General features: G+C 39.2%; 1 protein-coding gene across 11 annotated transcripts in view; it reads left to right on the top strand.

Moving 5' to 3' along the window:
• The window catches only part of TCF4 (transcription factor 4), a 413,931-nt gene that overhangs the window by 374,784 nt on the left and 15,188 nt on the right, over positions 1-23,959 (top strand). For all 11 annotated transcript variants that reach the window (XM_029059030.2, XM_016226204.3, XM_029059033.2 and 8 more), the window contains one exon: positions 4,236-4,439. In XM_029059030.2, coding sequence (XP_028914863.1) covers positions 4,236-4,439 — 204 coding nt within the window. The remainder of the gene's footprint in view (positions 1-4,235; positions 4,440-23,959) is intronic.

Here is a 23,959-nt window from a genome sequence, read left to right as displayed (position 1 = left end):
TCCTATTTGAATCCCCTACTATAAACTTTTTCCTCTCCAAGCCAATCGATCAGTGGTAATTTTTGAGCTCTTACTATGTTTAGAATACTATTCTAAGTATTTGGGAAAGCACAATGTAACAGAATTCGGAGATACATTCCCTGCCCATAATGAACTTACACTTGGAAATACTTGATTTTCAAAGTGTCATCGTTCACATTATGTGAAGCAGAAAGGCAGCTTGAACTAAGACTAGAGATAATAATAATAATAGTAAGATGGTATCTGTGAAGCATTTACTGGTACAAAGCACTGTTCTAAGCACTGGGGAGGATACAAGGTGAACGGGTTGTCCCACATGAGGTTCAGAGTCTTCATGCCCATTTTACAGTTGAGGAAACTGAGGCACGGAGAAGTGAAGTGACTTGCCCAAAGTCGCACAGCTGATAAGCAGTGGAGCCGGGATTTGAACCCATGACCTCTGACTCCCCAGCTCAGGCTCTTTCCACTGAGTCACGCTGCTTCTCAGAGATATACTTGATTGATTTACCTGTTATTGCCAATGCTAAATAGATGTGTCGTTATATAATGATACAGTAAGTCAGTCAAAATACTTAAAAGGAAGTTAGAGGAGAAGGAAGGGAAATGTTTAAAGCCAAGATAAACTTAGCTTAGTACAGTGTTTTGCACAAAGTAAGCCCTCAATAAATATGTTTGAATGAATGAACGAGATCTCAAATTCAGGGAGCTCTGGAAATAAAACAAACACAGAAAACTGACATTAATATTCAATTGTACTACTGTAAAAAAAAATATGAAAAGTCTTCTAATTAAGGAATGGCTAAAAAGCTGCAATGGATAATTTGTATATTTACTCCTTTTTATAGTTTATTTTCTGAATTGGAGAATGGCTAAAAAACTGCAGCTGGTGATTTGTTTAACTCCTCCTAATAATAATAATAATGTTGGTATTTGTTAAGCGCTTACTATGTGCAGAGCACTGTTCTAAGCCCTGGAGTGGACACAGGGGAGTCAGGTTGTCCCACGTGGGGCTCACAGTCTTAATCCCCATTTTACAGATGACGGAACTGAGGCACAGAGAGGTTAAGTGACTTGCCCACAGTCACACAGCTGACAAGTGGCAGAGCTGGGATTCGAACTCATGAGCCCTGACTCCAAAGCCCGTGCTCTTTCCACTGAGCCACGCTGCTTCCTTATTTTCATAGTTGATTTTCTTAATTGTAAAAAATAGTTGTCTCTACTTTCCACTCTATTTTACCTGTGCAGACATAGCCATTGTGCAGATCCTGTACCTGTTTGCAGATGTCTAGCCCTGATGAAGAATCCAACATCCCACTTAACCTCTGCTGGCAGCAGGGAGACAGAAGGGGAGAGTGGAAAGAAATAATAATTATGTTGGTATTTATTAAGCACTTACTATATGCAGAGCACTGTTCTAAGCACTGGGGTAGATACAGGGTAATCAGGTTGTCCCACGTAGGGCTCACAGTCTTCATCCCCCATTTTACAGATGAGGTAACTGAGACACCGAGAAGTGAAGTCACTTGCCCACAGTCACACAAACTGACAAGTTGGTATTTGTTAAGCGCTTACTATGTGCAGAGTACTGTTCTAAGCGCTGGGGTAGACACAGGGGAATCAGGTTGTCCCACATGGGGCTCACAGTCTTAATCCCCATTTTACAGATGAGGTAACTGAGGCCCAGAGAAGTTAAGTGACTTGCCCACAGTCACACAGCTGACAAGTGGCAGAGCTGGGATTTGAACCATGACCTCTGACTCCAAAGCCCGTGCTCTTTCCACTGAGCCACGCTGCTTCTCAAGAAAGCCCTACTAAAATGGTAGCAAGGGGAAGTGAAAGAACCTTAACTGAAGTGTGAACATAACAGCACAACTGAGAATGGAGACATTGAGAATTTGGCAAGACAAACATACAGCGAGCTGGGAGGGAATAGGGCAGAAAGCTGAACAGAGACAGAAAGAGAAGAGATTTACTAGCAAGCAGTACGGCATAGTGAACAGAGCACGGGCTTGGGAGTCAGAAGATCACGGGTTCTAATTTGGCTCTGCCACTTGTCTGCTGTGTGACTTTGGACAAATTATTACACTTCTCTGGGCCTCAGTTACTTCATCTGGAAAATGGGAATTGAGACTGTGAGCCGGATGTGGGACAGGGACTTTGTCCAACCCAGTTTGCTTGTATTCACCTCAGTGCTTAGTACAGTGTCTGGCACACAATATGTGCTTATCAAATATGATTATTACTATTATTATTAATAGAGAGCAGATCTTAACTTCCCCCAGAATCCCTTGTGTGTTAGAACTAGTCGGGGTACTAATCCAAGCATTATTAAGCATAACAAAATACAAGTGATCTATTTCACCTTTGCCATATATCTTTTGAAATCATTAATCTTGGGTCCAGAATGGTAATTAGTATTTTTCCCAGCTGTTGTTCCTGCCTCCTATTCCATCCTAGTAAACTTGGTAAAACTATGATTCCCTGGCCATTGGACCTTTGACAAACAAATTTATCCTAGCCTTGTCCTTCCTCTTTTCCAAGGCCTCACATGCCTGCCACCCCAGATGACCTCAGGCTAATTTCTAGAGGGCAGACAGTGTGGTGGTAGGGTTAGGAGAGGCAAGCAGGACACTCTGACCTCACTACCAGGTATCTACCCTAGTGCTTAATACAGTGCTTGGCACATAGTAATGCTTAACAATACCACTATTATTATTATTATCATCATTATGATTATTTTCACTAGAATCCACAGATATTTACAATCAATTGTGTGTATTCCTGTTTATCAGGAGACATACTAAAAGAAGCCCTAACACAGACTTCTGACTAATCTCTGAGCCTGGCGTCTTTGATAGAGTATGGGCCTGGGACTCAGAAGGACCTGAGTTCTAATCCCGGTTCTGCCACTTGCTGTGTGACCTCAGGCAAGTCACTTAACGTCTCTGTGTCTCAGTTACCTCAAATGTAATATGGGGATTAAGACTGTGAGCCCCATGTGGGACAGAGATCATATCCAACCTTACCTATTCCAGTGCTTAGAACAGTGTTTGATACACAGTAAGCTCTGAAAAAATACTATTCTTGTTATTCTCATACAAACCCCATTGAAATGCAATAAAAAGTTCTACTTATCAATAATCCTTTAGATAGATTGAAAACTATCTAGGACTCCAACAGCTGTTGTGTAGCAGGTTAGTACTACACAAGTTATTTTCTTTTTTCCAAGGGCTGTGCATTTTGCCTGTGGTGGATGTGACATGAGTACAAAGGCACTGGTATAGAAATGAAATGATTCATCTGGAGTTGGAATGATAATAATAACAGTTGTGGCATTTGTTGAGTGTTTATTATGTGCCAAGCACTGTACTAAGCGCTGGAGTAGATACAAATCAGATAGAGCCCCTGTAGCCCATGGGACTCCCAATTCAAGATGGGGAGGGAGAACAGTTATGTCCATTTGAATCGATCTTGGTAAATCGATGAATTCCAGTCAGAAAAAGACCAGCGTTAAGACATACATTTCCCAGCTCTGTGTCTTTCAGTGCTTGAGTGCATACTACCTTTGTGAACAGAATTACCACCAGTTTTAACTGGAATGATGCCTACAAAAATAAGTCAGGTTTAGGCTTCTTAGGGCAGGCCTCAAGTGCCTGTAGAATTTGGTTTGAGGATAAGGAAGTATATTTGCATTTCTTAGAGTGGTAGTGTTGATAGTCTCAAACAAGTTAACCACAAAAAAAGTATTGTCACCATTCAATATAAGATAAAGATAAATAGACTTGGAATATTTTCAAGAGTCAGCTTTTAGAAAGTTAGGTAGACTACTACCTGCCTACATGCACTTTAAATTAGAAGAATTTTTTTGTCATTTGTCCAAAGAACTATGGCTCTAAAGTTGTTGCCATTCAGCAGAGCAAATGTGCATTTTTTGTCGGCGGAGAATTATTAAACTCCTTTGCCCTTGAAAATGAAGCTTCAGTTGTTAAACTTTCATCTCCAATTCTTTGGAACGAATGTGTTAATTTTCAGTGTTTCTCCTCAGAATACCAGATTTGATAGGAAGGTGAATTAATCTTTTCATTTGCATCTCTCAGAATCTCCACCCCACAAACTGAAGTACCTCACTCTAATCTGTTTATGTTTGGTAGTAAATGAGAAATGCCCCTCACAGTGCTGATGTTTCTCCTGATTTGTTCTCCATAAACAAACAGCAAAGTCGGATTGAAGATCGCTTGGAAAGACTGGACGATGCTATTCATGTTCTCCGGAACCATGCGGTGGGACCTTCAACAGCCATGCCCGGTAGTCATAGCGACATGCATGGATTAATAGGGCCTTCTCATAATGGAGCAATGGGAGGTCTCGGATCAGGATATGGGACAGGTCTTCTTTCAGCCAATAGACATTCATTAATGGTAAGCATCACAGACTAAAACTGTAGAATAATGAACGAGTTCATGAGTTTCCATATCTTTATTTGTTTTCATCTTTTAATGAATGACAATATGAGGGGTTTGAGGCACATCTGTAGTCAAATTTTAGAGTTATATGCAAAACATTGCTTTCTGGCAAACATGTATTGCATCCATTTGAGATAGATCAAGTTCAGCTGATTCCCTGAGCCCAAGATAGCTGAATGTAAATTTTCTGAATTATTTAGTACTGTCTTATCTCTCATCTTCTCTTTGACTTAACTGTCTAAAGCTTATAAAAGCTTCACTTTAAGACTGATGGTCAAGCTTCTTTAAAAGATACTGTAAAATATTTTTAAGTTGGAGTAATACCAATGAAAATAAAAAGATGGAGTAGGAAATCTTCAGTCTTTTAAAGGTGTTGTAATTTAATAATTTCGTTTTCTCAAATTTCAGTCTTTGTTCCACAACTTCTGCTATGTCTGAGCAACTGCATATTTGCTAAGTTTTTCTCTTTTCATTTTATTTTCAAACAAACTGAGCTTCCTTTGACTCAGATACACTAAGGGTATCATGCTCAGAGAAGCAGCGTGACTCAGTGGAAAGATACTGGGCTTCGGACTCAGAGGTCATAGCTTAGAATCCTGGCTCTGCCACTTGTCAGCTGTGTGACGGTGGCCAAGTCACTTCACTTCTCTGGGCCTCAGTTATCTCATATGTAAAATGGGGATTAACTGTGAGTCTCACGTGGGACAACCTGATTACCCTGTATCTTCCCCAGCGCTTAGAACAGTGCTGTGCACATAGTAAGCGCTTAACAAACACGAACATTATTATTATTATTATTATGAGTGTCCCACTATCTCTATTTATAGCTGAAGGTTAATCCAGCATGGTAATGTTTGGTGGATTGTCAACTTTTGTGGTTGAAATTGACATTTTGCCTTTCATCTCGAGTGAATTTGGGCAGTCGTCACCTTTATTAATGAGATAGTACCTCTTTATTTTAAAAAGTTCCTAAAACTAGTGATGGGACAGACCCTCCTTGCTGTCATGGAGAAGGCCTGATGGAGTCCCAGAGGTTGGAGCTGAGTACTCTAAAAAGCTGTGAACTGCTTGCTGCTCAGTAAATGGACTGAGAAAGCCTTCTTCATTTCCTGAATCCACCCACTGCACCCCCTCTCTGCTAGCCTTTATGGTATGCTGCAGTGCTGAGAACAGCGTGGTCTGGGTTCTAATCCTGGCTTCGGCACTTGGGCAATTCACTTAACTCCTCTGTGCCTTAATTTCCTCATCTGTGAAATGGTGATTGAGACTATGTGGGACAGGGACTGTGTTCAGTCTGATAAGCTTGTATCAATCCCACTGCTTAGAACTCAGTGCCTGGCACACAGTAAACACAATTTTTACAACAATCATTATAAGTGTTGAAAAGGAGATTGAAGCAGCAGGGCTTGGAGCAGAGTACTATTTCCAGTTTGACAAAGTGTAGGTTTTTGTATTTTTTTTGGTAAAGGAGTGAATAATGGGAGCCTTCAAGGAAGCTATGAGGTCAAAAAGTTTTGAGAGCTACAATTGCCTCTTTAAAGTCATCAAAGATAACCTGCCAAAACTTGATGGGACACATAGGGTTATGAAGAATTAAGGTAATTTTGGCTTAGCTAAGGAATCTGCTTTTCTCAACTCCTCAGACCTTCCTGGGCTGGAAAGTTTTTCCCATCAAAATAAATGCAGTTTTTTAGATGTTCTTGCTGGTGGTTTCTGCTCTTACAGGTTCCACTCTGCTCTTTTTGTTTCCTTCAGATGGATAAGTAAGGTGAAAAGTAATTCTGTTATTGACGAAGTATTATTGAAAGCCACCTGGATTGTAGTCATTTATAGGAGAGGGTGGGAGGGAGGAGTGAGAGGAAAAGAGAGGATTTGGGGAAAAAGAGGATTACCAGTTTAAAAATAGAGGCGGCCTGCTCAAATAAAAATGATAGGAAGATGTGTTTTAGTATTATAGCTGAATCTTACTTCCTTTCCTACTCCACTTCATTAAAACTTGCATAAAGCAAAAATTATTTGGCTGTCCAAGGCAGCATCTGACAGTTCACACAAGCACACTCAAAAAAAATTAACTGGTAATTTAGCTTGGTCTCAGGTAATGTCTAAAATACACTTGGGATACATATAATCTGAGATTTTGATTTGTGCAAGGTTTTTTTTTAACCTCAAAGTTTAAACAATATTGCATTTTATGAAGAAATCTGGCTTTTAGAGCCAGATATGTGATTTTCAACTGTTTCTACATATCTGCTCTTAATCAAGAGCAAAAGAGTTTATTTTTTTTCTGCTTTATTCACTTTGCATTTGTCAAAGTGATGCAACATGTAACCAGAGCATCACTCCAGAGATGGTTGGTTCCATAAATATGTAAAGCTTGCTTTTAAATTCCAGACTTAGATGAACTTTGTTAAAAAAAAAACTATACATGTTGTGCTCGAAGAAAATATTTGATCCTTGAATTGTCTTTTTTGTATGCATTTGAGATGCGGCGGAGACAGGGACAGGAGAAGGAAATAAACTTTCTTAGTAACCTGTCAATGATTTTCAAAATATCATTTGCTTTGCTTGTGAAATGGCAGTGCAAAGATGTTAAAACTCATCATTTTTTCATTGAAGACAAGTTCCTGTTTATTTTCCTCAAAAGATTCATATTGTAGTGAGGGGAAACTGCTAAGTAAAATAGACCATACAGTGCAATTCCCATAACACTGCATGTTGGCAACCAGACTATCCATAAAAACTAGCGGAGTTTGCCTACTTCTTTCCCTGTCACTAAAAACTAAAATCATTTGTCTTCAAAAACAGTGTTACTCACTGTCTGAAACTGTAACTTGTGTGAAAGAGGCAGTCTTGGTATTTTCATCTTGCAAACTGGTATGAATTTTGAAGCAAAACATAAGAACAAAGGAAATAGTTTTTGAATTTAGTCAGTCTGAAGTTAGCCTTTGACCATTTGATACATTCCACGCTGAAAAGGAAGTTGAAGAGAAAAAAAAAATCAAGGAGGATACTGGTAATGTTTTCCACATTTGAATTTTAATACATGAAACAGACTATAAAACTTTAGCCAGCTGCAGTAAATAAAGTAGCAGTGGGAGGTATGGACCGGAAACTTGTACAGAATGTGCTGGTGGGAGCCTCTTTCCTCAATTGCACACCTCCATTTGTTGGTTTCGAGGTAGAAATAAACTTTAGCAATCCGAGAAGTACTCAGCTTTATGACAGGCCGATATTCCTTACAAATTATTCTACACAATGCTACTTTATTAATGAGTACACAGCTCTAAAGGCATCTGACCTCTCCACTCCTCTCCGATCCCTGCTCCCTTGCCTCCAGAAATCAAAACAAAATAACAAGATAACTTGGAAGCAGTTCTTCCTACAGATAGTTGTAACTGTGACTGGGAGAACCATGTCTCTTGACTCCATTATCCTACTATCTCATTTAATTGCTAGCATATTTAAGTCTTCTGTGATTTATTTTAAAATACTAGAATAATGTAAGGCGGTAGCTTTGTGAGTGTTTCTTACCCATGTTCAAAGATTTTTGATGATTTCTTGAAAATTTATCCATTTCGAAATCCGGAATGACAACCTTTAAAAGTATCAATCATGAAGTTTGCATTCTGATCATGGTAATAATAATAATTGTATCTGTTAAGTGCTTATTGTGTGCCAAACAGTGTACTAAGCGCTGATGTAGATACAAGCCAACTGGGTTGGACACAGTCCCTGTCTAACGTGGGGCTCACCGTCTCAATCCCCATTTAACAGATGAGGTAATTGAGGCACAGAGAAGTAAAGTGACTTGCCCAAGGTCACACAGCAGACAAATGGTGAAGCTGGAATTAGAACCCATGACCTTCTGACTCCCAGGCCCATGCTCTATCCACTACACCATGCTGCTTCTCACACCATGCTGCTTTGATGTGACTGTCTCTTCACATTTTGATAGAAAATCTTGGAGGTATTGAAATGTTTCCCATCAGGCCAAGCGAAATAAGCATTGCCCTCTACAGACTGTTGTTTTCAATATTCTTTTCCCCTATGTTCAAAATTTCTTCCCTTGATCTGAATTTAAGGTGGTTATGTTGAAGGAATCTGCACTGTGGATAGCTTGAACTATAACTGATTTAAAGTAATATATACATATATAGTTTTTACAAAGCTGCCATTCACTTTCAAGTAATTGTCACAGATAATTCTAGTATAAATCTCTTATGCTGCTGGAAACTCAAATGAACAGAAACAGTAAGTAGGCTTACCTCCGTCATGCCCCCACCCCACATCTAGTGAGCTACTTGTTTATACATGCCAATAATGCTCTCAGTTCCTCAGTTATTTTTCATGTACAAAACTACTGTGAAGCATATCACTCTACAGTATAATCCTGTTATTTTAAAATATAGGAACTGAAAAAAGCCACTTCAAATTGGAAAACTTCAAATGATCAGCTGCCTCATTTAGTTGAAAGAGAATATAGCCCATTGCAAACCAGTAGATGGTTGTAATAATAATGTTGGTATTTGTTAAGCGCTTACTATGTGCAGAGCACTGTTCTAAGCGCTGTGGTAAACACAGGGGAATCAGGTTGTCCCACGTGGGGCTCACAGTCTTAATCCCCATTTTACAGATGAGGGAACTGAGGCACAGAGAAGTTAAGTGACTTGCCCACAGTCACACAGCTGACAAGTGGCGGAGCTGGGATTCGAACTCATGAGCCCTGACTCCAAAGCCCGTGCTCTTTCCACTGCGCCACGCTGCTGTAGTACTTGTCAGTAGGATCATGGAAAGAAGACTGGTAAATTTCACCCTCTTCCTTTATACCTTCTGACAAAATTTCGGGGCAGAATACAGATGACAGTGTTGAGGTACTTTGAGATCTTTGGATCAATTTAGTAATTCAGCTCAGTCTTTGACATAATTATGCTTTGAATATTGTAATAATAATTATGTATAATTTTATTTATAAATAATAATAAAAGCAGTGTGACCTAGTGGAAAGAGCATGAGCCTGGGTTCTAATCCCAGCTCTGCCACTTGTCTGATTGTGACCTTGGGCAAGTCACTTAACTTCTCTTGCCTCAGTTTCCTCAACTGTAAAATGGGGATTAAATACTTCTCCCTCCTACTTAGATTGTGAGCCCCTCCAAGACAGAGACTGTGTTTGACCTACTTAACTTATACCTACTCCATTGTTTAGAACAGTGCCTGACACATAATTAGGACTTAACAGATACAATAAAAAAAACTCTACCATAGTCCCTTGCAAGAATCGGTCTCTAAATTACCAATTTGGCACCAGCCTCATTAACTTCAGCATTGCAGATTCACCAGGACCATACCAAGGATATTTGCACAGAAGCGGCATAGAAATACATTATATTAATTATTTTGTAAAGCACAGCTAACTGTGGTTGTGTGACTAGGGTCCGTCGTGTGCTTCAGCTCCATTAGGTAACATTATGTGTTCAGGTGGCCAAAATGTGGCTTAGATCACATGCACCTCTTCACTTCCTGTGTAGTTGTGGCGAGAAACCTAGTAACACATGCTTTGTGGCTAGTATTTCAACATTCTGGCAGGCTGCGGTGTGCCACTATTCTGGCCCCTAATAATAATAATTGAGGTATATGGTAGGTGCTTACTGTGTACCGACCACTGTGCAAAGTGCTGGAGTAGATAAAGGCTAGTCAGTTTGAAAAGTCCCTGTTCCACACAGGGCTCCCAGTTTAAGGGGAGGAGGGGAACAAGTATTTGATCTCTATTTTTTTTTTACAGATGAGGAAATTGAGGCAGAGAAGATTGAAGTGACTTATCCAAGGTCACTAAACAGGCAAGTGGCAGAACTAGGATTAGAACCCAGGTCTCCTGACTCAATAATCCTGTCCTGCAGCAGTGTCTTCTAGCACATAAACCCCAGCCAGGAAAGGCATAGCTCTTGGTCCCACTCAAGCCCCTCCTATTGCCCCTATTACCTCTTGCTTGCTGCCACTCTCAGTTTCGCCACACCTGTTCTCTGCCATTTGTAATCTACAGCACTTGGCTGGATTATGTTTTTGGTGTGTCACTCTTCAATTTAGAAGACCAAGCCACCATAGACTGAAATCTCATGTATTTAGGTAAGGAATAATAACCACCTCAATTTAGGTGGTGTTTGACTTAAGGACAGCAGATTTAGCATCAGCATATAGTGAGTGAATGCAGTATATTGTTTGAACATACAGTGTAAGTAAAACAGAAAGTTTCACCCTTGAGGAGTTTACAAACTGGACAACAAGCGAACACAAATGGACAATGGGAAGATGAGACAAATTGAAGTAATAATGATCATAATTATAGTATTTGTTAAGCATTTAGTATGTTCCAAGCTCTGGTTTAGACACAATAAAAGCAGATCAAAATATACGTGTGTGTGTGAGTGTGTGTGTGTGTGTGTGTATGTACGCAAATATAGACACCTACACATCTTTGGTCTTGATCAGAAATATATAATCAGTATTTCCTTTTAAGTGGCTTTCTTGTGGCCTAAGCCTTTTTTCTTTAATTTGAACAAAATTACATAAGCAATTAATATTGTGCCCCTACCGAGACTTGTTTTACAAGGCCATGAATGCCTTACTTATGGTAAAGCCATTACACATCTCTAGAAGAACCTGAGAAATAAGTGATCATTACTATATTTACTCAGTGTAAAAATGAGTTTGACACGTTTTTCTTTCGTCAGTAGTCATCAGTTGCATTTCCACACAGACCTATTTTGTATCAGCTCCAGTGATCAGTGCATCACAGGAGCTTAATAAATAACCATAATTATTTTTCAGTAGTAAATAATGGTACTTGTTAAGTGCTTACTATACACCAAGCATAGTACCAAGCACTGAGGTAAATACAAGATAAACAGATTGGACACAGTCCCTGTCCCACGTGGAACTGAGAGTCTAAGTAGGAGGAGATGAGGTAATTGACAGAGAAATTAAGTAACTTGCCCAAGGCCACACAGAAGGCAAGTAGTAGATCAGGATTAGAACTCAGGTCCTCTGGCTTCCAGGTGCTAGCTCGTTCCACTAGGCCACTCTGCTTCTAAATACCATCATGATGCCACATCATTTTCCAATGAAAGGGAAATTTCCAATGAATTTCACTGCATATAGACAAGCTATAAATGGCTTGCTTGAGGCCAAATTGATAAATGTTCTTGTATGATTTTAACATTTGTAATGGCATAGAAGCCCATTCAGTAGCTCTGGGCTTCCCCCCTCCATTCAGTACCGGCATTTCTAGCCTCTGGTCTGAAGAACCTCTAGAGTAGAAGCAGAATGGCCTAGTGTGAAGAACCTGGGGGAGTCAGAAGGACCTGGGTTCCAATCCTGACTCCATTTATCTGCTGCATGACTGGGCAAGTCATTTCACTTCTCTGGGCCTCAGTTACCTCATCTGGAAAATTGGGATTAAGACTTAGCCCCTTGTAGGACAGGGACTGTGTCCATCCTGATTAGCTTGTATCTACCCCAGTGCCTAAAATGGTGCTTGCTACTTACTGAGTGCTTAAGAAGTACCATTATTATTATGATAATTAAAGAGGCAGGGGGAAGAAGGTCAAAGCTGGGAATTGTAAAACCTTATGATTCTTCTTTCCAATCAAGCTATGTCTTGCATCCTGATGCAGTCTCTGAAACAAGACAAGTACTGTCTTTCTAGGAAATCCTTCCTTTTGCATGAGGCTTTCTCCACAAATATTTCTTCGGTGATTTTTAGCCAAAAAATACTTTAAGAAACTACCCTTAACCCATGGAGACCTGAACAGTGAGTAACTTGTGGAGTTGGTAGTAACAGAATGTGATTCCTCTGCTTCAAAGCAAAATGGGATGTTCTACACTACTGATGAAAGTATAAAAAGAAATGGAGTCGCTAACCCTCCCTCCCATCAAGAGTTTAAATCAGTGCAGAGAGTTCGTATTTCAGGGCAAAAGAAGCCTCAAAGAGAGTTTCTGTGTCATTACTCGCTCCAGGAAGAGGAGTGTATTGTAGTGGTTGTATTGAAGTGGCTACTATGGAATCAGCAGTAGCATCTGAATCTCAAATTCTTCCCAACTTCTACTTAGCTTGCTACCTTCTCTGGAAGCCATCTTGGGCCCCCCCTCCCACATTCAGCTTTGGAAATTTTTGATGACCGAAGCCACAGCAGCCATGCATTTTGAGGCCTTAATTTGATGAGAGTGTCTTACTTGTGTGCCTTTCTGTCTGGTTCTCCTAAACCCGGCTGAGGCGTGGGAATTCCTTTAGTTTCAAGTAAAGATATGGATGAAAGTAAAAAGTTCCTTTAACTGGAACATCATGAGCTGCTCTTGATGGGGGATTAGGGCACGTTGGTGATGAGTGGTGGAGAGCAGACATTCCAGAGGGAAGGCAAAGAGGGAGTGGTTGTAAGCAACAGAAAATCAGAGTTCTCGGTGTTCAGTTTGCTAAATTATAAACTCCTTGAGGACAGGGATCATGTCTACTAATTACTTTGATTTCTCCCAAGCTCTTTATATATTTCTCTGTATTTGGTAGGCAGTCAGATACTATTGGTCGAAGAGGTAGGGTGACAGTGAGTGGTGTAGAGCGGTGGAGATGTTGCTGGAGGGGTGGGGGCAGTGGTGAACTGCAATCATGAATAAGCAAGTGGTGGTGGATCTGGGTGCTGTAGCCTCTCCCTGGATCAGTGTGGCAGAGGAGGATGGGCACCACTGGAGGTTCTTGAGGAGTGGGGAAATGTGACCTGAACATTTTTGTAGAAAAGATGATCTGGGCAGCAGAGTGAAGTATGGACTGGAGGGGGAAGAGACAGGAGGCAGGGAGGTCAACAAGGAGGCTGATAAGTATTCAGGGAGCGATAGGGTAAGTGCTTGGTTTAACATGGTAGCAAGCAGCGTGGCTCAGTGGAAAGAGCACGGGCTTGGGAGTCAGAGGTCGTGGGTTCTAATCCCGGCTCAGCCACTTACCTGTGTGATTTTGGGCAAGTCACTTCACTTCTCTGTGCCTCACTTACCTCATCTGTTAAAATGGGGATAAAGACTGTGAGCCCCACGTGGGATAACCTAATTACATTGTATCTACCCAGCGCTTAGAAAAGTGCTTGGCACATAGTAAGCACTTAACAAATACCAAAATTATCATTAAAATTATTGGTGGAGAGGATAGAGTGGATTTTAGTCCTTTCTAGGGTTTAGTCAAAAATAACATCCCAGATTAAGATAACCAAATTAACTCACTTCTAGTTTTCTTATTAGCCTAGGTATAACTTAGGTAAGGAGAAATCAATGTTCCTCCTGAAGAGCTTTTAAGGATAGGTCTCAGAGAAACAGGCAGATAATGCCTCCCAGCCAGCAGGAAGCTCCAAACCGTCTAACTTCCGTTAGCTGTGCCCTCAGGAAGACTGGAAACTCTCCACTATTGGTGGAAAAGTAAAGCCTCTTCCCAGAATACTCCAAACAATTCTGCTGAGAGGGTGAGAAAATGGTTGTCCTTCTGCCAGCCCTGTGATCTCGCTGCCCAACATAAACAGTTTCTAGTTCTTTGCAGTACTTGGGAGGTCAACACTTAGTATTTTGCCATGCAGTTCAGTTAGATGGAAAAAAGTACGGTCCAGTGTTCGGGAGATCTGAGTTCTAGTCTTAGGTATGTCCCTGCTGCCTTACTATAGATAAGTCACTCAACCTCTCTGTGCTTCAGCTTTCTCAGTAAAATAAGGATTGGTAAATAATACCCGTCCATACAGCACAGGGATGATGCGGAAGCACTTGTGGGAAAAATAACAGTGCCATAAACATAAAAGTTTGTATTATTATAGTGTATGCTCTGTTGTTGCGGTACAGAGATGTCTGCCACTAGGTTCCACACAACTCTCTTTTGGTAGATGTTGTGGCTGGCATAGTCAAATCTTCCAGGAAGGCAATCTGCCATTTTGTGACTTTGGCAGCCTGCTTGAATGCAGGTTTAACCCATGCTCGGTGACTTGTCCCAAAGACCCACTTGCAGAGGGAGGGGTCTAGTTGGCTGGTAGAAACAGTCCCGATTCACCCAGTCTCTGCCTCCTTGCCTAGCTTTTGGCAGAAGCCCACTTGCAAAAGTCACCGTGGTCTTTAGTCGCACCTCTGGGACAGCCTAGGGCCCCAGATTCAACTTGTATTTTAAAGGTGTGAACCAGGGACATTCCACTGCCTCAGAGTACCGATTTGAGTAGACGCACGGGTTTGAACCCTGCTACCCAGAATATTCCTTGAAAGCATGCCTGGGTGTTTCAGTGCTCCACTGAAGAGAGCTAATATTGCCTACCCTTCTCACACCCTAAATAATCCATGGAGAAATCAAAGCAGCATAGCGTAGTGGACAGAGAGAGGGCCTGGGAGTTGGAAAGACCTGGGTTCTAATTCCGGCTCTGCCACTTCTCTGTGACCTTGGGCAAGTCACTTCACTTAATAATAATAATAACTGTAGTATTTGTTAAGTGCTTATTAAATGTCAGGCACTGTCCTAAACGCTGGGATGGATACAAGTAAATCGGGTTGGACACAGTCTCTGTTCCATGTGGGGCTCACAACCTCAGTCTCCATTTTACAGATGAGATAACTGAGGCCCTGAGAAATTAAGTGACTTGCCCAAGGTCATACAGCAGACAAGTGGTGGATCTGGGATTTGAATCTGTGACCTTTGGACTTCCAGGCTTGTGCTGTATCCACCACGCCATGCTGCTTCACTTCTCTGTGCCTCAGTTACCTCCTCTGTAAAATGGGGATTAAGACTTTGAGCCTGTTGTGAGATAGGGACCAACGCAATCACTTTGTATCTACCCCAGCACTTAGTACAGTGCCTGGCACACAGTAAGCGCTTAGCAAATACCAGAAATTAAAAAATAAAAATAAAAGCAGATGTCATGGGCAAAATGATAGGAGCTGGTTGCTTCTAGTTCTAAGTATTTTTCATTTATTAAACACTTTACTCTGGCTGTAGCACTTTGCTAAGTGGTAGAGAGAAAGAAGATCATCGAATCTACCACAAAAAAGTGTTGACAGTGGCACAGGGTAAATGTGGATGCTGTTCTTCCCTTCACCACGCATTTTACTTCATCCTGAGGCCCGAGGCTGTGTTCCTGGGGTGTCTTCTGCAGAACAAGTTGCAAGAGGATCAAGAAGGCTGAGTCGAGCCCCCACTTGAGACCCCCTGTACAGGCTGAGCAGGTCCTTCCCCTCCAACCCTGTCCCACGCCCTCTAGCCACCTCCACCCTGTCCCCCAACTTGACACCAGCAACCCCCTCCTCCACCCGCGACCCGCCAGCGTTGCCAGTGGGAAATGATTTCGGGGCTGCACTTGGAGCCCATGATAGAATAAAATATTTGTTCACTTGGGGAGCAAAGAGAATAGAGTTTGTTTCAGCGGTGTAATAATAAACAGATGATTTGATTGTACCGATTGCAGCACATCAACTAGGGTTCATTTTTAAAGACTCTTCTTTGACAGAACACCAACAGCACTGATTTTCCTGTATGCTTCATTTGAGGGCTCAGAGGAAGAGAACATTTTCATTTATATTTTTTGCATCCAAATTAAATTAACTCACGGAATTTTCCACCCTTAGGAATTAAAGTAGCAGCTCATGAAGTAATTCGGTTATGTCATTCATACCAAAACAGAAAATAGTGAAGCAACTTGGCACTATTTAAAAGACAAAATTTGGCTTCTACCTTCTTTATATTTGTCAAAATCTGTAGCTGTTGCGCTTATTTTAAGTTTTATTGTAGCTGTCATTTTTAAAAATTAAAAGTATCTTAATTACTTAGAAAACAAATTACACAAAAGTGTAAAACCAATTCCTAATAAGGAAAAGACTTAGACATAGAGACTATTGGCATGAACGTTTGAAACAAGCAGCAGTATTGCATTTGATATACCATTAGAGTTCTACCTAATTGTTTGACATTCACAGTTGTACATAATTATAGTTTCCATCATCTCCATAAATCATCTTAGAACTATAAAGTTGAGTTCAACCAAAAGAGCTGTCAAATATTATTCAAAATGACACCTTTTGGAAGGCATCGTCCTGAGACAATGGCCACATTCATATTAAAACAGTTAATTGGGCATATTGTTAAAACCCTAGAGTTTCGTTTCCAAGTTTTAATTTAGCATTAGCCTGCCCCTTCGTTTCTACACATGGACGGATCTATTGTGAAGCTGAAAGTGTGTGAAAGTTATTGAAGAATGGTAGGCTCTGGGTTTCTCTAAGCTGGCCTGATTTTTTTCCCCCCCACTGTAGCCTAGATGAGAAACAGCTGTTTTTTGTTTAAAAAGCTGTTTTGTGAAATGTCTGAATCTTGAGGTATAGAACTGAGGTCACTCTTAAAGCAGGTGCCTGGGAACAAGTGAGAAAGAAGTTGAGATGGACTTGGCTCTATAATCTTATACAGGATACTTCCCATTAGGGGAAAAAAAAAATCCTTGGCATTGGCTCATTTATTTATCATTTGGGAAGGAAAAAAATATTGAAGTTAATATTATTACTAATACCCTTAGATTTAAAGTATCTAAAAACTTAGCCAGTCCTTAAATGAGTAATCTTTTCAGCCTGGAAGAAATCAGAATGGTTGTTTGACTAACTTTAGGAGCTCAGCCACAAGGCTACTCTCTTCTTTGATGATCTGTGGCAGTTTCAATTTACTTTTAAAGCACACCAGTTGTTTCACCTAAATTGAAATAAATTCTGTTTTGAATAAATAGCAGTAGAACAGTGGATCTTTTCTTAGAATTTATGGAGAACTTTAAAGAAGCAACGGAAACTAAACCAGCCTGATCAACCCCCAAATTATTATTTTTTTTCTCAAAAGCGAGGAAAGAAACATGTGGAATCACTAAAACCTTGAACCCATCAGGTATGTACGGGCAGAAAGATGAAAGGAAGGCCATCTTCTCTTGGAGCTGCAGGTTATTAGCAGCTGTTCATCCAGTCGGGAATAGAGATTATCTTGGTAATTTTTGCAGAACGAGAAGAAAATTTGTTTGGGAAGTTGGCTCTTCATATCAAGTCAATATCTAATGCCAAATAAAACTTCCTTTTGCAGAGCTCATGTGTTAAGAATTGAGCAATGTTGTGATTCCCTCAAAAACTCTGAATTACTAAAAGTCTATTTCCATTAAATAGAACAGAAAAAGTACAGAGAAATAGGTGGAACACTGCCACTGAAGCATTCTGTTGTACAGTACACAACATAAAAGTAGCTGTTTCGGGTCAGGTTCTGTGCTTTAACTTCAGACGTGGCATTTTGTTTTCTTCTAAACTTCGTCTTTGCCACTTTCAAGAAAGCTTAAATGAATTTCCCATATGTCTATTCTTGTCAAATGCCTTTTCCGGAGATATTTGGAAAACTTTTTGTTTCCCTGCAAAAACTGTTGAACTTTGCTATTTTTTTTCTAATTTAATGCTATTTCTTAATGGCATTTTTTTTATTAAATCCTTTCTTTGCCTTTTGATCTTATTTATAGCAGAGCCACTGGTCATATGGAAACTATTATTATATACCATGTGGATGAAAGACTTCACTACAGCTAAATAAGAGTGAATCATTTGGGCCAATAATACACACACACAGTGAGAGACCATTTGTGTCAAAATGCTTAGTGTTGTTCCTTTTGTAACATAGCAGTTGAGGTTTATAAGGGCTTTGCACAAATCTGCTTTCTGTCAAAGTTATGCATTTTGACAATTCTGAACACATGTTAACATGCAGTACCTTACCGCTAGCCTTTACAGGAAGCTGGTGTTTAATTGACTATCAGAAAGTCATGCATTTTTAGAAATGCCTAACAAGTTCTTTCTCTCTGAGATTTTATTAGCCCCAAGGGCTGGCAAAACAAAAAATAAATTATTTCAGTTATGAGCATCAATTGAAGTCATCTTAGTCCTTCACATTTTGTTATTTGTAAGTAAAATTCTAGGGCTATAGTTAGGACTTGTTAAAAATTACTTGTAAAGTATTTTGTTTTTTAGTAGAAATAGGAGGGGAAAGCAATCAATTATCTTGACTTGAAAAAAACCTCAAAAATCTTTGCCACGTAATGTTGTCATCAGTGAGCTTTATTAGATTTCTCTGTCCAGTGAGTAGTCTCAGTGATGGAAGAGCTGTGGAGAATAAGGATGAATAAGTGGGGCCTACAAAGAAAAGCTTCAGGAATTGGAACTGGTATCCTTAGAGAACAGAAGGATGAAGAGTGACTTTTAGCATTCTTCAAATATTAGTTGTTAGATTCGGGGCAGAAGCGCAAGGAGGAGAGGGGAAATGAGGGGGAGGGGTAGGGAAGGAGGAGAGGGGAGATGATTTTTTTAAGAACCAAAGAAGAGGAAGTGATCTTTATCTTTCAGCTGGAAGGACTTGGATTAGTTAGAAAGGCAAAAGACTGAATTTATGAGCCAATCAAAAGACATTATCAGGGTAGTGTGAGATTCTCTTCTTTTGAGACTGAAACAAACACCCATATTTCAGGGGTGATTAAATGCCGGAAAAAGACAAAGTGAGCTGCAACTTCTAGAGGCCCGTTTCGTCTCTACAATGATATTTATTACTATATCGTTAGAAGAATAATGACGAAATGTTAGTTTACATAGCCACAAGATACTTAAGAGAAGAGTTAATTATAAGCCCCATAGAACAATTATCATTATTTTGTTGAAAAACCCTTCCCCCGCTGAATTTTTTTTTTACAGCTTTCATCTGCTGCCTCCACTTCGTGAACTTCTGAGTGCCCATCTGTGAACCATAAAAGAAGTGTTTGCATGACCATTTCTCTCCCCTTAGAAGATGCACTTTTGGGCTAAATGGCATTTTTCACATTTGAGAAAACAAGTTTGCTTTTGTTTGATATGACAGAGATACAGGCAAGATAATTGAAACTGAAATCTAGCACTCTGGAACTGTCATGTATAATTGATATTTCATGGGGAGATTACAATTCAGATACCAAAACTGTTTTCTGTGTCAATGGTGTCTAATTACAGTGAAAACCCATCATTTTTTTCTGTGTTTATTGCAAACCAAAAAAAAAAAAGTGAAAACAAATTATAATTGCTGGGAATTTTTTTTTTGCCCCTTTATCCTGTAGTTGTGGCTTCCTTGCTTGCATAGAAAGAACATATCAATGAGTTCATTTTGAAACCTGTATTCTGTACAAAATACAGAATTAGGGTTGGCTATTGAAGTTTATGATTACAAGTGAGGAATATTACTTTTGTAGGATTCTTATAAAAGGGAGTTGGCCTTGGTTTTGCTTGTAGCTATAGTTCCGTCAATTTCCATCCCCAGGAGTTCCATTTGGTGCCCATTGTTAGAAAGGTTGTGGTAGTGCATGAGTTACTTGGGTCTGAAGCCTATTTTGAGATATTTATCTTAGGAGATAGCATTAACAAGGATCGAATAACTGCCAAATGACATTTAATGCATGTGTGCATTCACCAAGTAGGCCTGTTCAATGCAGTACAGTAATTACTTTTAGAAATGAAGGTTGAAAACAGAGTGAAAGCAGTGAATCTATTTTTGTTTGTTGTTTGTTGCTGTCTGCATTGTGCGGACAGGGGTGTTTACCAAGTTGTTCTGCAGCATTCCCAGGTAAAGGTGACCTTGCTAAACATCTAATTGCCACAGTACCTTTCCAAATGTTTATTCGGCAACTTCTGAATTCAGGGAATATGATGGACAGCATGTCTTTGGCCCCAGTGTTTGAACTGCATTTTTTCCCAATTATCCAGAAAATTGAGAGCACATCAAGTAAGAGTTTGTGTTACAGTGATTTGGAAAAGGAAGTTGGCATTCCAAGATGAAAGCTAAAAAAGTAAGCTTACCGGAATCTTTGGAATCCATTGCAATAATTTTATGGTTCCTATTATTGGGCCCACTCATTCTTGGGTCTAATATATTCTCTATAGTAAGGAGAACTTTGGGAGGAGCATTAACTATTTCAGTCATAGGAAGACTGTTCAGTATACTGCTGTATTCGTGATAATCCAAAAGAGTTAATGCTCCACCCAGAGTAGATTCAAAGTGTCAGGGAGTTGACTTAAATGTTGGGAAAATCGGCTCACTATTATAGTTTTACTCTGGCATAAGTTACTACAGACAGGAAGATTACTTTCTTTAAAGTCAAATGGTACCCTCGTGTTTTGCAAGGAATAATGTTACCATTAAAGTGCTTAATTTACTTCTAGGGAATAATTTGTCCAGTAGAAAACTGAAGCAACTATATTGGGAATCTGTCTAAAATTTAAGAGGTAGATCTAATTACTCCTTTGACGTAACACTATTATAAAAACAGGGAGGGACTATTGATCAATTTGAAAGTGACAGAGTGATTAATCTATCTGTATTATGCAACAGTATCATTAGGATACTGTTTACTTAATTTGTAATTTAATTTTAAATACATGGCCAAAGTCTCATTCAGGGATCATCGGAAGGCATCTTTCTCAACAAATTCCCTAAGAGGTTCATAGTCAGAATATAGTCAAGTGTTTTAAATATTCAAAAGGGAAAGCTAATGCTCATAGTTTCAGGAGCTTCAATAATTTTAGTACACAGAGAAACACATACACACCCACCCCTTTACCGCCCCGCAAAAAACCTCATCCTACCCCTGGGAATCAGTATCTGTTTATCTGTTAGTAGTTAGGAAAACTAAATGCTGGATTAAATTTTAATTTCAGATTTTGTGATTTTTTTTGACAATTAACTGTATTAGGCTATGAAGAGAATAGAAAAGGCTCATCTTAATGGCAAGAGGAAACTTTGAATCCATGAATGGTCATGTTTATTGTGTTTTGTATTCAGTTCCATTAATTAATATTAAATATATTTAAAGTTGTATGAAGTGTAAGTAAATTGGGTTCTTGCCCTTAGATTGTGGAATTAATTTAACAGATAAAAAGAAGCTTCCAAGAGCAAATTAATGATGTCATTTTAATAGTGTTGGAGACTTCTGATTCATTTCTGTTTGACACACAAAAAGCTAGAAGTGATAAGGTGAGGTTATTTTACCATGTGACTTAGGGCTATTCTGAAATATCCTAAATGTATGGACCAATTCTGATTTTTAATCTCTCAGAAGAAAATTTTTAACTTCCCTCAATAACTTTCACAGTGAAAGAGCTTCTCCTCACACCCCATCTAAATCCTGTTTGCTATAGTTTGAACCTATTTTCAGACCTTAGTATAGAGGTGGGCACATTTGGTCATTGTCCCCTGGAATAATAATTCTTATATTTGAATACCATTATTCAGTCATCTGTCAGTTGTTTAACATTTTTCCAGTTTATTTTTAACTATGTATTATAAATATCCAAATGTTTCACTAGGTAATTAATTGCCCTTATACAATACAGCACTGTATTGAATTTAATAACAAACATGGGACAGTCAAGACAAACATTTGGAAATAAGTTAAATCAAATCTGTGAAATTGTGATCTCTCTATTCCCAAGTGCAGTGTAAAACTTGCACTAGATTGCAGTGCAACCAAACAATGGAAAACCATTGGGATGATTAGGCAAGAGAAGAGAAATTCTTAAAGGGAAAGTTAAATAGGAATAAAGTGCTCCATGAGTATTGTTAGAGTCATGAAACCCAAATATGTCCAGTGTTGATGTGAGTCTATCACTAAACAAGTAGATTTTTTAAAAAATAACCAAAAACAGAGAGACTCCATATGTGTGTATGTGCATGTGTGAAATCAAGGGATATGTGAATACAAAAAATTTAAGTATTTAGGGAAATGAATCCAGAAAATTAAAGTGACCCCATTATATTGTAAACCCCTTGAGGGCAAGGGTTTTGCCTTTTACCGTGATAATACTCTCCCAAGCACTGAGCTCAGTGCTTTGTGCACAGTGTGTGATCACTAAATACTACTGAGTGAATTAATGGACCCCAAATTATGGGTCCTTGTTTATCCCAAAAAGGTTGAAACTTCCATGGAATGATTCTGGGCAAAGGAGTTCAATTCTTCCATGATCCTGAGGTGATCAATGCTTCCACCCCTTTAGGCTATAAGCTTGTTGTGAAGAGGGAACCTATCTGCCAACTCTGTTGTATTGTGTACTCTCCCAAGAATTTACTATTCTTTCATTCATTCATTCTTATTTATTGAGCACTTACTATGTGCAGAGCACTGTACTAAGCGCTTGGAATGTACAATTCGGCAACAAATTGTATAGTACAGTGTTCTGTACACAGTAAGCACTCAAAAAAAAAAATGATTGCCTTATTGACTCTGTGATGTTGAGATAAATAGTGGTCCATTCTGGATAAAAATACTTTGGTCATTGAATAGAAAATGTACTGGGTCCTCCTTAAAGATTAACAACCACTGCAGTGATGGGATTTATTAGGAAGGACTACGAGCCTTCCAGATCTCGCATATAAAATTCACATCTGTAACTTACATCCTATCTGGAAGGGAAAACTGTGTTGCCAGGCTGAATTTTTCAAATAGTCTTCACCAGAAAAATGATGTCATAGCTACCCTGTCACTTCACCACAAGAATCTATTTGGAAAACACCTTCTATTCCCGAGAAGAGAAATGCATTAGTGTCTGTCCTTTTCTCCTATTCAGTTTCTTATATAGGTACCAGTCCCTAACCAAAATTCAGTAGCAATTGACATATAAATGTAGTTGCCTAGATCTACAGAATTAGTTCATTCCCTTTTTTCAGAAACATTGTTCTCTTCCCCACTAAAAGCCATGATCACATTATTCATCATTATTAAGGAGAAACCAGATGAATGTCAGAAGTATCCCTGAACATTTGAGAAACATAGAAATAATTCACTAGAACTTGTATTAATTAGAAGACAGTTTATTTTTAGAGCAAACCTTAAATATTCCTATGTTTTGCTGTGTCTAACTCTGTTCTCTTTTATCCCGATCTCAAAAAACAACCTCACTCCGCCTGCCAAATTGCTGAAATTTGATCGAACACCTAGGAAATAAAATCTGGTTATTTCAAAATGACCACTAGTAAAGTTTTTTTTGTGGGAATGGTAGATTTCTTAAAATATGTTTTATTTCTGGTAATGGAACTCTGAAGTGAACTTTGACCTTATTCGCAATCGGAAAGTTTGGTGTTAGGACAGTCCGCGTTTCTGTAATTCTCTAAACTGATGCTGAGAGATACCATATTTTGAGCCTTACAAAGATAATGTCAAAATGGCAGTATATTTTGCTCTGCTTTTCTGCTACATGTGTTCTAATAGAAATATTTTGGTTTTGTGGTACCTTTAGGTGTATCTTCATTTATTTTATACTTTTGAATTACTTATGTCAATACCACAATGTTATCTGTTCAATATTCATATCTGAAAATATTGTGTTTCCATAGATTTTTTGTGGATCTCCACATTTCAGATAGGTTCATTTTAGACCAACGTTCTGTGGTTAATGACTCCTCTATC

The sequence above is a fragment of the Ornithorhynchus anatinus genome, chromosome 3 (assembly GCF_004115215.2).
Source record: "Ornithorhynchus anatinus isolate Pmale09 chromosome 3, mOrnAna1.pri.v4, whole genome shotgun sequence".
Classification (NCBI taxonomy): domain Eukaryota; kingdom Metazoa; phylum Chordata; class Mammalia; order Monotremata; family Ornithorhynchidae; genus Ornithorhynchus; species Ornithorhynchus anatinus.
This window is presented reverse-complemented; position numbering and strand designations above follow the sequence as displayed.